Source organism: Emys orbicularis, chromosome 10 (genome assembly GCF_028017835.1).
Source record: "Emys orbicularis isolate rEmyOrb1 chromosome 10, rEmyOrb1.hap1, whole genome shotgun sequence".
NCBI classification, from domain to species: Eukaryota; Metazoa; Chordata; order Testudines; family Emydidae; genus Emys; species Emys orbicularis.
The window spans coordinates 50,532,025-50,544,937 of record NC_088692.1 but is presented as its reverse complement, the minus strand read 5'-3'; the positions used below and the strand labels follow the sequence as shown (position 1 = coordinate 50,544,937).

The 12,913-nt window shown below is 48.1% G+C and overlaps 1 protein-coding gene across 1 annotated transcript; it reads right to left on the bottom strand.

The window, feature by feature from the left end:
- Positions 1-4,846: 4,846 nt before the first annotated feature.
- On the bottom strand, positions 4,847-10,095 carry LOC135884463 (cytochrome P450 1A5-like). The gene is made up of 6 exons (XM_065411844.1): positions 9,238-10,095; positions 8,239-8,365; positions 7,581-7,670; positions 7,366-7,489; positions 7,030-7,116; positions 4,847-5,153 (listed from the first exon to the last, which is right to left on the bottom strand). The coding sequence occupies exons 1-6, from the start codon at positions 10,081-10,083 to the stop codon at positions 4,847-4,849; spliced, it is 1,581 nt and encodes a 526-aa protein (XP_065267916.1). The 5' UTR covers positions 10,084-10,095.
- Positions 10,096-12,913: the final 2,818 nt, after the last annotated feature.

Below are 12,913 nucleotides of genomic sequence, written 5' to 3'. Positions count from 1 at the left end.
GGTGCTATTACTGTGCTTTGTTGACAATAAACCTGGCCTGGTGCCTTCGTACCTCAACAGATCTTGTGGTCATTGGGTGATTCGCTCAAGGTCTTCTGTGCTGGCTGGCTGCACAGAGCTGGGGCAGCACACATGGATAGGGTGACCAGATGTCCTGTTTTTAAAGGGACAGTCCCATTTTTTTGGACTTTTTCTTATATAGGCACCTATTACCCCCCACCCCCTGTCCCGTTTTTTCACAGTTGCTATCTGGTCACCCTACACATGGAGAACATACACACCCAGCCGAACATCTAACCACACCTTTCACTGCAATAGCTAAGCTAGAAGGCAGTTTTTCTGGGTAAGTGGCCACTTAAGCTAATATCAGCTAGTCCGATAAAAATACATCCTTGAGCAAAATGCTGGTCCTCCATAATTGATCTGGAACTATGAAGCCAGGGAAAGGGTGGTGGTATGGCCTAGAGCACAGGGCACCGGACTAGGAGTCAGGAGACCTGCATTTCATTCCTGGCTCTGCCACTGACCTGCTGTGTGACCTTGAGCAAGTCACTTCCCCTTGCTGTGCCTGTGTTTGTCATTTAGAGTACCAGCACTTCAGGACAGGGACGGCGGGTCAGATTTTTAGAGGTGTGTAGGGACCTAAAGAAACAGATGGCTGCCTTGTAGAACTTTCAAAAGTGCATAGGTGACTAACTCCCACAGGCAGCTATGCACCTCAATGCTTTCGAAAATCCCATTCAGTGCCTATGTGCATCTGTTGGCACCAAGATGGCTTTAAAAATCTGGCCCTGTCTCTTATTATGTGTGTACAGCACCTGGCACAAAGGTGCCCCAGTCCAGGGTTTCTGAGTGTAACTGGAAAACAAATAATCATAGTAATCTCTTGCACTAAAGTGCACCAGCAGAGCTGACTCTACCAGCAGGCAGAGTGAGAGACGACCTGTGCCTGCAGATAGTGTGTGTGTGTGGGGGGGGGGGGGGGCAGAGAGCTTCAGTAGTAAAAACAACAAGGAGTCCTTGTGGCACCTTAGAGACTAACAAATTTATTTGGGCATAAGCTTTCGTGGGCTAAAACCCACTTCATCAGATGCATGGAGTGGAAAATACAGTAGCAGGCATATATACATAGTACATGAAAAGATGGGAGTTGCCTTACCAAGTGGGGGGTCAGTCTAACGAGACAATTTAGTTAACAGTAGAATACCAAGGGAGGAAAAATCACTTTTGTAGTGATAATGATGGTGGCCCATTTCAAACAGTTGACAGGAAGGTGTGAGTAACAGTAGGGGGAAATGGGTATGGGAAAATTAGTTTTTGTAGTGACCCATCCACTCGCAGTCTTTATTCAGGCCTAATGTGATGGTGTCCAGTTTGCAAATTAATTCCAGTTCTGCGGATTCACGTTGGAGTCTGGTTTTGAAGTTTTTTTGTTGAAGAATTGCCACTTTTAAGTCTGTTATTGAGTGCCCAGGGAGACTGAAGTATTCTCCTACTGGTTTTTGAATGTTATAATTCCTGATGTCAGATTTGTGTCCATTTATTCTTTTGCGCAGAGACTGTCTGGTTTGGCCAATGTACATGGCAGAGGGGCATTGCTGGCACATGATGGCATATATCACATTGGTAGATGTGCAGGTGAATGAGCCCCTGATGATGTGGCTGATGTGGTTAGATCCTATGATGGTGCCCCTTGAATAAATATGCGGACAGAGTTGCAAATCGGAGGGGGGGGGGCACATGACCCTGCATGAGCCCCCCTGGGGACTGAAGGCCCAATCAGGCACTCACAGGGACATCTATAAATGCAACTCCCGAGGCATTAGAGGGGCGTCCCGCACTTCGTTGCTAGAAGGCCACATTGTAACCTGAATGTTTTTCGTTGCATTTTATATATTTATGAAAAACACTTTTGTTATAACCCATGCATGCAAAGAGCCTGATCCCATTCTCATGCCACCATTGACTGGAGTTACTCTTGACTTGTACTCAGGGCCAGCTCCAGGCACCAGCTTGGCAAGCAGGTGCTTGGGGCGGCCACTCCGGAGAGGGGCGGCAGGTCCAGCTATTCGGCGGCAATTCGGCGGACGGTCCCTCACTTCCGCTCGGAGCGAAGGACCTTCCGTCAAATTGCCGCCGCAGATCGCAATCGCGATCGTGGCTTTTTTTTTTTTTTTTTGGCTGCTTGAGGCGGCCAAAACCCTGGAGCCAGCCCTGCTTGTACTGGTGTGAACAAGATCTAAATCAGGCCCTGCAGCTCAAGAATGAAGTCTTGGAGAAAAATGTGCCCGCCTTGTGAAGATGATCCACCAGCTTTATTGCCAGAACAAAGAACTGAACACATATTGCATTTAACATGTCAAACAAATGTAACTGCTTTCCTAATACCAGTCATCACCGTGACCAATTGCTGCGTGTTACATGATTGCATATGGGAAGAGAGATCACCCACGCAACTCCAAAGGGCAGAGGAGGTGGTCGATGCAAAATTGGTGGGGCTAAGGGAAAAGTGTTGTCCAGGACTGTGATTAGGAGGGGAGGTGTTCAGGAGACTGTGTGCTGTCATCCCTACTTTATGGTTCAGGGACTCGGAATACATATGCTAAGCACATCATGAGACTGAACAGCTTCCACATGAGATGCCTGCATAAGATTCTGAAAATGAAGTGGGAAGACAAAATACCAAACAAAGGTGCTGGAGCACACAGGACTGACATACTTAGAAACCATATCAAGAAGAGGAGGTTGCAATGGCTTGGTCATGTCAGGAGAATGGGAGGACAGGAGACCGTATCCCCAAGAATATTTTGTACAGCGAGATTCGGCACGGCTCTAGAAAGTGGGGTCTCCCTTTATGGCGGTACCACGACATGTGCAAAAATGATATGAAGTCATTCAACATCAATGTAGACAGCTAGGAGAAGCGTGCAGAAGCCCATTCAATCTGGAGGGAACATCTGGCACTGGGTGGAGCTCAACACGAAGTGGCTTTGAGTAAGAGGATGGAAGCAGAGCGAGAAAGAAGAAAGCAGCGTGCTGTAATCTTGGACTCCAACCCAGACAACATCTGGAGCTGTGAAAATTGTACCAAGCTGTGTCGCTCTCGAACTGGGCTTGTTAGCCATAAGCGGATTCATCAGACACCTGATTAAACCTCTTACCAGTTTGGCAGGGAGGGTTGCCAATGATGTTCAGGAGACAATCTCTCGAATAAGAGGGGGCCCATGCTAAGGAAAAGTTTGAAACTCCTAGTGACAATAAAGTTTGCTGGATTCTAGCAGCTGGGGAGATGCTTACCCGGGCTCTGCTCTCAAATGCAATTTCCAGTCGGGCAGTGTTGCCTAATGGATAGGGCACTGGACTGGGCCTCAAAAGACCTGGGTTTGCTTCCCGGTTGGGTGATCTTGAGCAAGTCACTATCCAGCTCTCCTTTCCTCAGCTGTAAATTTATACTGATCTCATTTGCAAAGTGCTTTGGGATCTATGGATGATATGAGCTAGGGCTGACTATTATTTCCTTTCACTTGTTCAAAGATGCAATATAATTTCATCCCCACTTTCTTCTCATGTATCAGAGGGGTAGCCGTGTTAGTCTGAATCTGTAAAAAGCAACAGAGGGTCCTGTGGCACCTTTAAGACTAACAGAAGTATTGGGAGCATAAGCTTTCGTGGGTAAGAACCTCGCTTCTTCAGATGCCTTGCACGAAAGCTTATGCTCCCAATAGAGTGAAAGTTACAGATGCAGGCATTATATACTGACACATGGAGAGCAGGGAGTTACTTCGCAAGTGGAGAACCAGTGTTGACAGGGCCAATTCAATCAGGGTGGATGTAGTCCACTCCCAATAATAGATGAGGAGGTGTCAATTCCAGGAGAGGAAAAGCTGCTTCTGTAATGAGCCAGCCACTCCCAGTCCCTATTCAAGCCCAGATTAATGGTGTTCAATTTGCAAATGAATTTTAGTTCTGCTGTTTCTCTTTGAAGTCTGTTTCTGAAGTTTTTTTATTCAATGATAGTGACTTTTAAAAGTCACTCTCCTGGAATTGACACCTCCTCATCTATTATTGGGAGTGGACTACATCCATCCTGATTGAATTGGCCCTGTCAACACTGGTTCTCCACTTGCGAAGTAACTCCCGTCTCTCCATGTGTCAGTATATAATGCCTGCATCTGTAACTTTCACTCTATGCATCTGAAGAAGTGAGGTTTTTACCCACGAAAGCTTATGCCCAAATAAATCTGTTAGTCTTTAAGGTGCCACCAGACTCCTTGTTGTTGTTCTTCTACAATGTAATAGACAAGACTGAACACAAGGGTTAGTCGTCAGTTGTCAAGTCAATTGTCCTAGCTCCAATAAGGAGTTTATTTCAGGTGAGGATCTGCCTCCTAAGATGTCCATGGACCTTAATACTCTACCTGGATGAAGGTCATCATGACATTTGGGACAGGCTTAGGTTCCAGTTTAGCAAAGATCTTAAGCACATGTATAACTTTAAGCACATGGGTGGTCCCGACACCTTCAACTTTTGGCTGTCTGTTATAAGGAAGCATTAAGGGAATACACCTTAGTAGCATTCGAAGAGGAATTCAGTAGAGAACCCCAGCTATCATGCATCACCCCCGAAAGCAGTTACACCTGTGTGAACAAGCCAGGCTACCCTGGCATGTCTGTTGTGATTCTACAGGTGAGGGTGATGGAGCTAGTTAACAGACGAGTAAGACAAATCAATACAGATTAATCAGATAGAAGCTATATTGGGTCCAATTTATCTTAACATATGGCCCCTAAGGGTAAAAATTCAAATGGGATCTCCGCTTTCCCCCATCCAGTGTCCAGAGGTGACTCACTCTGAACTCTGGATTGGGAAGCGCTGCTTAATCTGGAAGTGCTCACACCTCTTGTGCTTCATTGTCAGGCCGTACAGAGGCGTGATGTCCACCTTCTCTCCATCAGAGACGCTGAACTCCAGCTGCTGCAGCAGGGTGGTCAGGAAGAGGAAGACCTCCCATCTGGCAATGGTCTCGCCAATGCACTTCCTCTTCCCCAGGCCAAAGACCAGCACCTTCTCACCATCCGCCTTGTTTACTTCAGTCCCTCCGGCATGGAGGAAACGCTCTGGGTCGAACTTAGATGGTTCTTTCCAAAGCTTCCTAGAATAGCAAGAGCAAAGCTCCTGAAACTTCCGTTCTACCGCTGCCTGGAGAGGGGATGCTGGACAGCAGGGAATTCAGTTTGGATGGGTGTCAGGAACAGCTTCAGAACTGGGCCTAGGACCCACTGCTATCCACGCACCTTTATCACTCAAGAATGCCTTTTCCTTTTAAAATAGCCATCAGAAGGCACCGGGCCAAGTTAACCTCTGCTGTAAGGCCTTGATGTTACTGGTTGGCTTTTGCACTGAAGCCTGAGGGGTTAGATCCCTTATAAACATGTTTTTAATCCTCTCTGAAGTTATGGTTAATGTTCTCATTATCCGCTAATGTCTAATCCTTTTCTGAATCCTGCTAAGCCCTTGACCTCACTAGCATCTTGTAGCAATGCTTTCCACAGATCAGTTGTGTATTCCACATATTATAAGGCCAGAAGGAACTGTTGTGGTCATCTAGTCTGATGTCCTTTATAACAAAGGCCCTAGAACTTCCCTGAATTCATTCCTGTTTGAACTACAGCAGACCTTACAGACAAACATCCCATCTTGATTTATAAATTGCCAGTGATGGAGAATCCACCACAACCCTTGGGAAACTGTTCAAATGATTAATTACCCTGACCGTTAAAATTTGCACCTGACTTCTAGTCTGAATGCATCTAGCTTCAGCTTCCAGCCATTGGATCTTGTTGTACTTCTGTCTGATAGATTGGAGAGCCCTCTATTATTAAATTTCTGCTCCCCAGGTAGGTACTTGCAGGCTGTGATCAAGTCCTCTGATCAGTTTTAAATTTGCTGCTTTCTGATGCTATTGAATATCCCCTTCCTCCTTTATTATGAGAGGATAAATAGAAGCACTCTGTACCAATCATTATTTTGTACGCTCTACCATGTCCCCTTCCTATACAGCTGCCCTCTCAACTAAATAGTCCCAGTTTTCTCAGTCTCTCTCCATACACAAATCTTTCTAGCCCTCTAACCTTTTCCATTAGCTGTTTCTGGACCCTTTCCATCCCTGCTCTGTCCTTTTGGAGATGGGGTGACCAGACCTGGACACAGTATTCCAGGGGAGAGGGTGTCATTGATGTACAGAAGAGCAGTATAATCATCCCAATGTTCTCTACATGGGGAAACTGACTGGAATAATTGCCATTAGTTATACCAAAATCGCTATAGGCCAATAATTATTCCATTATGCCAGTCAATTTCCACATGTAGACAAGCTTTCAGTGTTTTTCCCAACCCCATTCCTTATGCACCCTGACATTCTGGTTGCCTTTTTCACCTCCGCTGCACACTGAGCAGAGGTTTCCATTGAGCTGCCTGCAGTGACTCCCAGGTCTTTTTCCTGTCTCACAAGAGATTTCTTCCTGATCCTTTCATCAGCAAGGACTAGGGTGCAAATTAGGCGTACAGACCCAGCAGATCCAGGTAGAAGCTTGATGGGGACCAGGGCCATCTGCGTGGAGTCTGTGGCCTCATCAGCCCACCCAGTGCTCCTTGGCAGCACAGTTCCAATGTGCTACACACTCACCCCTCCCCTGCCTGGCCATCTCTGTGTCTTCCCACAGCAGAAATTCCCAGTCCTGTGGAGAATGGGGAAAGCACAGAAATACAGCCAGAGCCATCTCATCTAGGTTTGGTTTTTTTGATACAATGGGGCAGGGAACATTCCTTCTCGTGTGCTTGGAAAGTGGCTAGTACATCATGGATGACACCACACACAAACAGCATCATCCTGATCTGTTTGTCCAAGTGCCAACCAGTCATACTGAAGGTACATGGTAGTGACATGTTCTATGCGACTAAATGGGGGCTGGTACATTGATATGGACGGATTGCACACTATTACCCTAAGGGACTCTGCATTTACTTACTCATCGTGATTGACTTGCCATTGGTTGACAAACACACAGAGGTCCTTCGGGATGTAGTAGCCATTCAGTACTGTGTCTTTCGTTGTGCTGAAGGACAAGAGTGAGATTCTTAAGTTTAAAAAGCTGCCTCTGTGTTCTCATATCAATCAATTCCTGGGCCCGGTTAAGTCAGGATTGGGCCCAGAGGAGATTATTTCCATAAGCGTTATTGTACTTTCTAAGGGCTGGGTTTTGCCTGTCTCACACTGTGAGGACCATCAATGGAGGGACATGCTGAATAAAGGGACCACTCAAGGCGTTATGCCCCTACATCTCCTCTGCATCCATAGCACTTACCAGTGAGGAATGGTGAAGGGCATGAAGGAGGAATGTCTGAACATCTCTAAGATAAAGGCTTCTGTGTAAGGCAGCATGGGCCGGTCTGAGAGTCTGGGTCTCCTCTCTCTGCCAATGGTCTGATCTACAGGTTATAAAGAGGAGGAAAAGGATGGTTGGAATCCAGCCTTCTAGAGAGATGCATTTTAACTCTGTGACTGAAAACATACAGTTACCTAATTCTTCCTGAATCTTTTTCTGAATGTCTGGATAAGTCACAAGATACATGAGGCTCCAGGACAAAGCTGTTGTCACAGTGTCAAAACCTAGACAGACAGAGAGGAAAGACAGATACTAACTAGATGAAGACAACTCAAGGGAAAAATACAAGCCCCGGACTTTAGATTGTCATCAGATTTTCCTTGCTTGCACACAAGTTTTTGTCCAAAAAAGCTGTGATAAGAAAGTTCCTAGTTAAGAGTTTTTACACTTGCTCCACTCTGTGCGTAGTGATGCTGATTCGTCACTGTGCTATTTCAGTTTTATACTGGTGTAACTTCAATGAAATCAATGGGGTTTCCCCAGTGTAATTTAGTGATGAGTCAAGACCAGTACTGGTAAATAGGGATACAAAACTGTCTTTTGGGAGCTTCATTTTCCTTGAGCGCTGTCTTCCTACAAACTCTTCCTCGAACAGTAGGAAGCCTCTTGGGGTCGTTGCTGGTAGGCGTCAGGGTGAAAATACTAATGTGATCTGTTTTCTGCTACTGAGAGCATCTGGATGGAGTGTTCTTATGGGGGGGACAAAAAAGGGCTAATATTTATCAGAGTTTATTGGAATGCAAAAATAGAAAGTGGTTTCAGATTTGAAAGTCTGAATTGGAATGTTCTTACCGGCTCCAAAGAGGTCATTGACCAGGTTGACAATTTTTTCCTTCGGGAGCTGAATGTTGGCATTGGCTTCCACTTTATTCTCCTGACTTTGCTCAATCAAGGAGTCAGTGATGTCTCGAATGTTGTCCTGAAAGAGGAAAGTCCAGAGGAAGATGGCATGAAATTCCAGACTACTAGGCAGGTAAACTGTACATCGTACAGGTAACAAAGAGCAATCTACTACAGAAGGGACGCTGTGCTGGAAAGTCCAGTATCCCCATGTCACAGAAGTGCAAGTAAATTCCAGTCATGACAGGAATAGGAGGTCAGGAAAATATTTTCTTCCCCTACAGTCAGTAGGTAACATTTCACTGAACCATAAAAATAAGGAGATGAGAATATACAGCTTGAAAGTGCAGGATGTCAGAATGATCCTCTTCTTGGAAAATACAAGACAAACATGCTAAGCAAATTAACTCTCAATATGTGCCTAGGGAGAGAAACTTATTGGTATAGAAACTAGGGTAATTTGTGTCCTAAGATGGTCCTATAATAGATAAGATGAAGATTCATTTATAAAATTCATAGAGGTAATAAAATGCCATTTTGGCTAGACAGGTTGGCTAAAAAGCAGCATAACCTTTCACCCTGCACCTTTCCAGACTTTTATTTAGGTGGATGCTGGAACGGACAGGCTAGTGTGTCAGTGCACCATTGCCCTCTATTGATTGACATCAGTACTGCTCAACAGTGTGTCATAGGTACTAGGCCCTGTGTTGCTAACAGCTAATGGATATTCTTCTTTAGCTCAGTTGGTAGGGACCTGTGTATTTGGACAAGGGTATAAATTTTATCCCACTCTTTCTATGAAGTTTTGAATGGCCATCATAGAAACACCGGTGAGTGTTTATATTTGCTACAGGACAGCCTGCTGCAAGAGGAAAAGTACTCGCAGAAGCTGAAGGGCACAGTACAGAAGCTCATCTGAGGTGTGAGCGAATTCCCCCCCTAGGCTCTTACCTTCTCAAAGCTTTCGTAGTGCTCTTTGACAATGTCCTGCAGGAGCCTGAGGAACCTCTTGTTGAATTCTATAAATTTCTTCATGGTGCTGTTGGGGAGATACTGGAGCACTGGGATGAAATCCGCTGTATTGCCAGAGGCAGCCACATCCCCAAATTGATCCGTCACATTCACTATGCTGAGCAGCTCCTGGTCATCATGGTCGTAACGCTTGCCAAAGCACATGGCACAGATGACATTGGCCACAGAGACCACCACGTACCGATAGGGGTCAAACCTCTTCTTCTCCTCCGTCAGTTGCAGGAACTTTCTTACTAGGTAGTCAGCTTCTTTGGAGACATGCTCCTCGAGGAGGCAGGTGGACGAAGAGTTGGGGCTGGGTGAGACAGAGAAGGTCTTCAGGGCATTCTGGGCCAACTTCCTGCGAGCTCTCCACACCTCCCCTGAATCAGTGCTGAAGGCCAAGCTCTGGCCATCTCCAACATTGTGAAAGCTGTAGAGATCAGGGCGCCCCATGAAGTCCTCCCCTTGCTTCACCAGGGCTTGTTTGATGGTGTCCAACCCACTCAGCACCAGCACAGGTCTGGTGCCGATTTGTATCTGCATCACATCTCCATACTTCTGGCTCATCTGAGTCAAGGTCAGGTGTGGATTGCTCCCCAGCTCCAGCACGTTGCCTATCAGGGGGTAACCCCTTGGTCCTGGGAGCCTCTTCAGCCCCTTGGGGATCTGCTGCCGGAAGGATCTGATGACCATGAACGTCAGACAGAAGACAGCCAAGGCAATAAGGATCTCAGTGACTGAGATAATGCCCTGGCTTCCCACCAGTGACATTGCAGCCTTCATCTTCAAGGGCCTAAGAAGCCTGAGAAAATTAAACAAAGGGAGGGTGTTGGGTGTCTCACTTCCTCAGGCTGCTAAGGAAATACTAGCCTTATGCCTCAAGTGAGCCAGACTCCACACAGGGCCATGACACACTCAGGCCTCCTTGCATTAGAACTTTGGGGGATTCCTTCTTCATAAACCCTTCCCGTAGGTTGGCCATTAGCAGGGATCCAGCCCTTTGACCCTAGAGCCTCTTACCTGCTGGGACATTCCTTCTACACTAGTTCTAGTTCCAAAAGCACAGGACAGGAGTCAGGAGATCTGGGTCCAAATCCTGGTTCTACCACAAACTTCCTGGGGAACCTTGGGCAAGTCGCTTCATCCCATTGTGCCTCTGTTTCCCATTGGCAAAATGGGAATAATCATATTTATAACCTCAGGGGTGTTGTGGAGATAAATTTATTAACAAAATATTTGTGATGCTCTTGGGGATTTGCAGGTAGAAAGAGCTCAAGAACTGCAGAGACTTGAGGTGCCAATTAACATTTCACTTTCTTCTTTGTGGAGTTGATTGGTTTACTGCGGTCCAGCCATGGAGTGAAGAGAAATTGACAGGGCAGTTTGAAATACACAGGACCTGTCAGCATTATCTGAACCCTGGGAGAAGTGGGGGAGGAATCTACTGCTTCATCATTATCCTCTCTGGCCACTGATTGTTAGGAATCGGGACATAGACAATCTGGCCTAAGGGTCAGAGTCAGGAGCTGAGACAATGATCAGAGCGGAAATTAACAGGCAATGATCAGGAGCGGGACACAGGGGCAGGAACCAGAGATGAGGCAAGGAACAGGAGCAAGGCAGGAATTGGGAGCGAGGGCAGGAGCCAAGGACAAGACAGGAGTGGAGCAGGGTTGGATGCAGATTGCAGGAGAGAGGCAAGGAGCAGTGTCCAATGCAGATGCAACAAGGAGTCTGCATAGTTTCTTAGACAATCCACCCAGCCATAGATGATTCATTCCTCCTGATACTGGGGGTGGGGGGGGGGCACAATGTAAAGGGAGGTGTGATGTGATGCCCTGGTGTCGCCTCCAGGAGGAACTTCCAGCCCCACCTCCCTGGGCCACGGTAGCCATTCCCACTTGCTCCTGGGGGGCTGGGGCCACAGGAGTGGGGAGCATGTGCCTCTGGGCCTGGCTGGGACCAGGGCCAGCCCCAGCCCAGGGAGACTTACAGCACCAGTGTCCCTGGAGCTCACAGACACCTCAGCAGGGGCGGGTCGGGTCACAGGCAATGCTCCTACCTCCAGCTGAGCAGAAGCCAGGGAACCTGCTCCCAGCGCCTTCCCCAGCAACCCCTGTGCCCAGCATGGGGACCACCGTGCTCTCCTTACCCCACCAGAGTTACCTGCAGGGGGGCGAGAGGCTCTGTCCTTCCACTGGCAAGTTTAGGGCTCACTCGGCCACTCTCCCTGGCAACCGGGCCTGGGTGGGGAGTGGAAGGGATGGGCCGCTGCCAAGTCCCCAGCTTGGTTCTCGCAGGCAGCCACCGCACTGGACAGAGCAGTGCCCCAGAGCCACCACCTTCAGACAGTGTCATAATTGACTCCATCCCACCCCTTCCACTCCCCGTCTGGGCCCAGCTGCCAGGAACAGGGGCCGAGCATGCCAGGGGACAGGCACAGCAGGAGAAGGACAGAGCCCCTCTCCCCCGGCAGGCCGAGCAGAAATCTGGGTGGGGGGAGGAGGGGACACAATTTGACCTCACATGCCCCACCACCACCCACATGTGTCGCTTATACTGCCTGTCTTAAGTAGTGGATGTGAGCCAATCAGGTGATCCAGGGTCTGTCCTGGGAGTCCCTCTAGGACTTCCTGTGGGGCCTGACTTTGCAGGAGCAGTAAGGGGCTACTTTGTCTGTCTGTCTCCTGTGGTGGTAATGCAGCAGTGTCTGTAACCCAGGGCCTCCCCGGGCCTAGGTCCTAGACCCTCTACAGCAGAACACTCAGATCCTTCCATTGATTGCCCTTAAGGAGTTGGGGCCTGATCCTCAGCTAGGATAAATCAGTTCAGCTTAATTGATTGAATGGAGCTAGCCCAGGATCTGCCCCTAACATTTACCCCCAGTGCTACAGGAGATACAACAGTTATTCCTTAGAGCCAGGGTGCAACTGGTGGCTTTGACATAGCGCTGCACTCCTGAAACTGGTGATCCGGGCCTGGAGTCTCACTAACTGGTCTCTTTATCCTTCTCCCAGCTGGGAGGGGGACACCTGACAGGGGGCTGCTTGCTGAGTGAAAACCCAGAGCTCAGTCAGGGGCCCTTGGGTTTTATGCTGCCCCCTGTTACTGTAGTATCTGAACTCCATAAAGTCAGTAGCAGTAGCAAAGTCTCCAGTGGATTTGATGGCGTCTCTGGCACTTCTCTCTTTCCAGAGTAAAAACTCTGCTTGGGGTAAATTGTGGTGTCTATTTTTGGCAGGAGTTTGGCGGCAGAAGGGGATTTGAGAGTGCGGGTCACTCCGAGGGCGGAAAGGCATTTTCAGAGAGGAAGGTTTTGCAGCATTTCCTATAGGTAAGGGCAGGCTAAGATTTGGTCAGGGATGTTTTTAATAAAAGTCCTGGATCGGTCACTGCAATGAACAAAACACAGGGAAGCCCTGCCCTGTCCCTGACTTTACTAGAAACATCCCTGACAAAATGGGGAGGGTCTATCCTCCCCCCCCCCTGCAGCGGCTGAGAGCTGCGGGGACCCCATTGCCCAGTGGCTGGGAGTCCCCTGCTGCTCTGTGGGGCTGGGCGCTGCGGGGAGCCCCCTGCCAGCGCTGAGCAGCTCCGGGGTCCCTTTGCCGCT

Bases quoted from the DNA above. Each gene is read 5' to 3' on its own strand.
- LOC135884463 (XM_065411844.1), bottom strand. From the start codon at position 10,083: ATGAAGGCTGCAATGTCACTGGTGGGAAGCCAGGGCATTATCTCAGTC. The intron at 7,117-7,365 runs GTAAGTGCTATG...CTTGTCCTTCAG, and splicing joins CCCTTCACCATTCCTCACTG to CACAACGAAAGACACAGTAC. The intron at 5,154-7,029 runs GTAAGTAAATGC...TTGCTATTCTAG, and splicing joins TGGCAAGTCAATCACGATGA to GAAGCTTTGGAAAGAACCAT.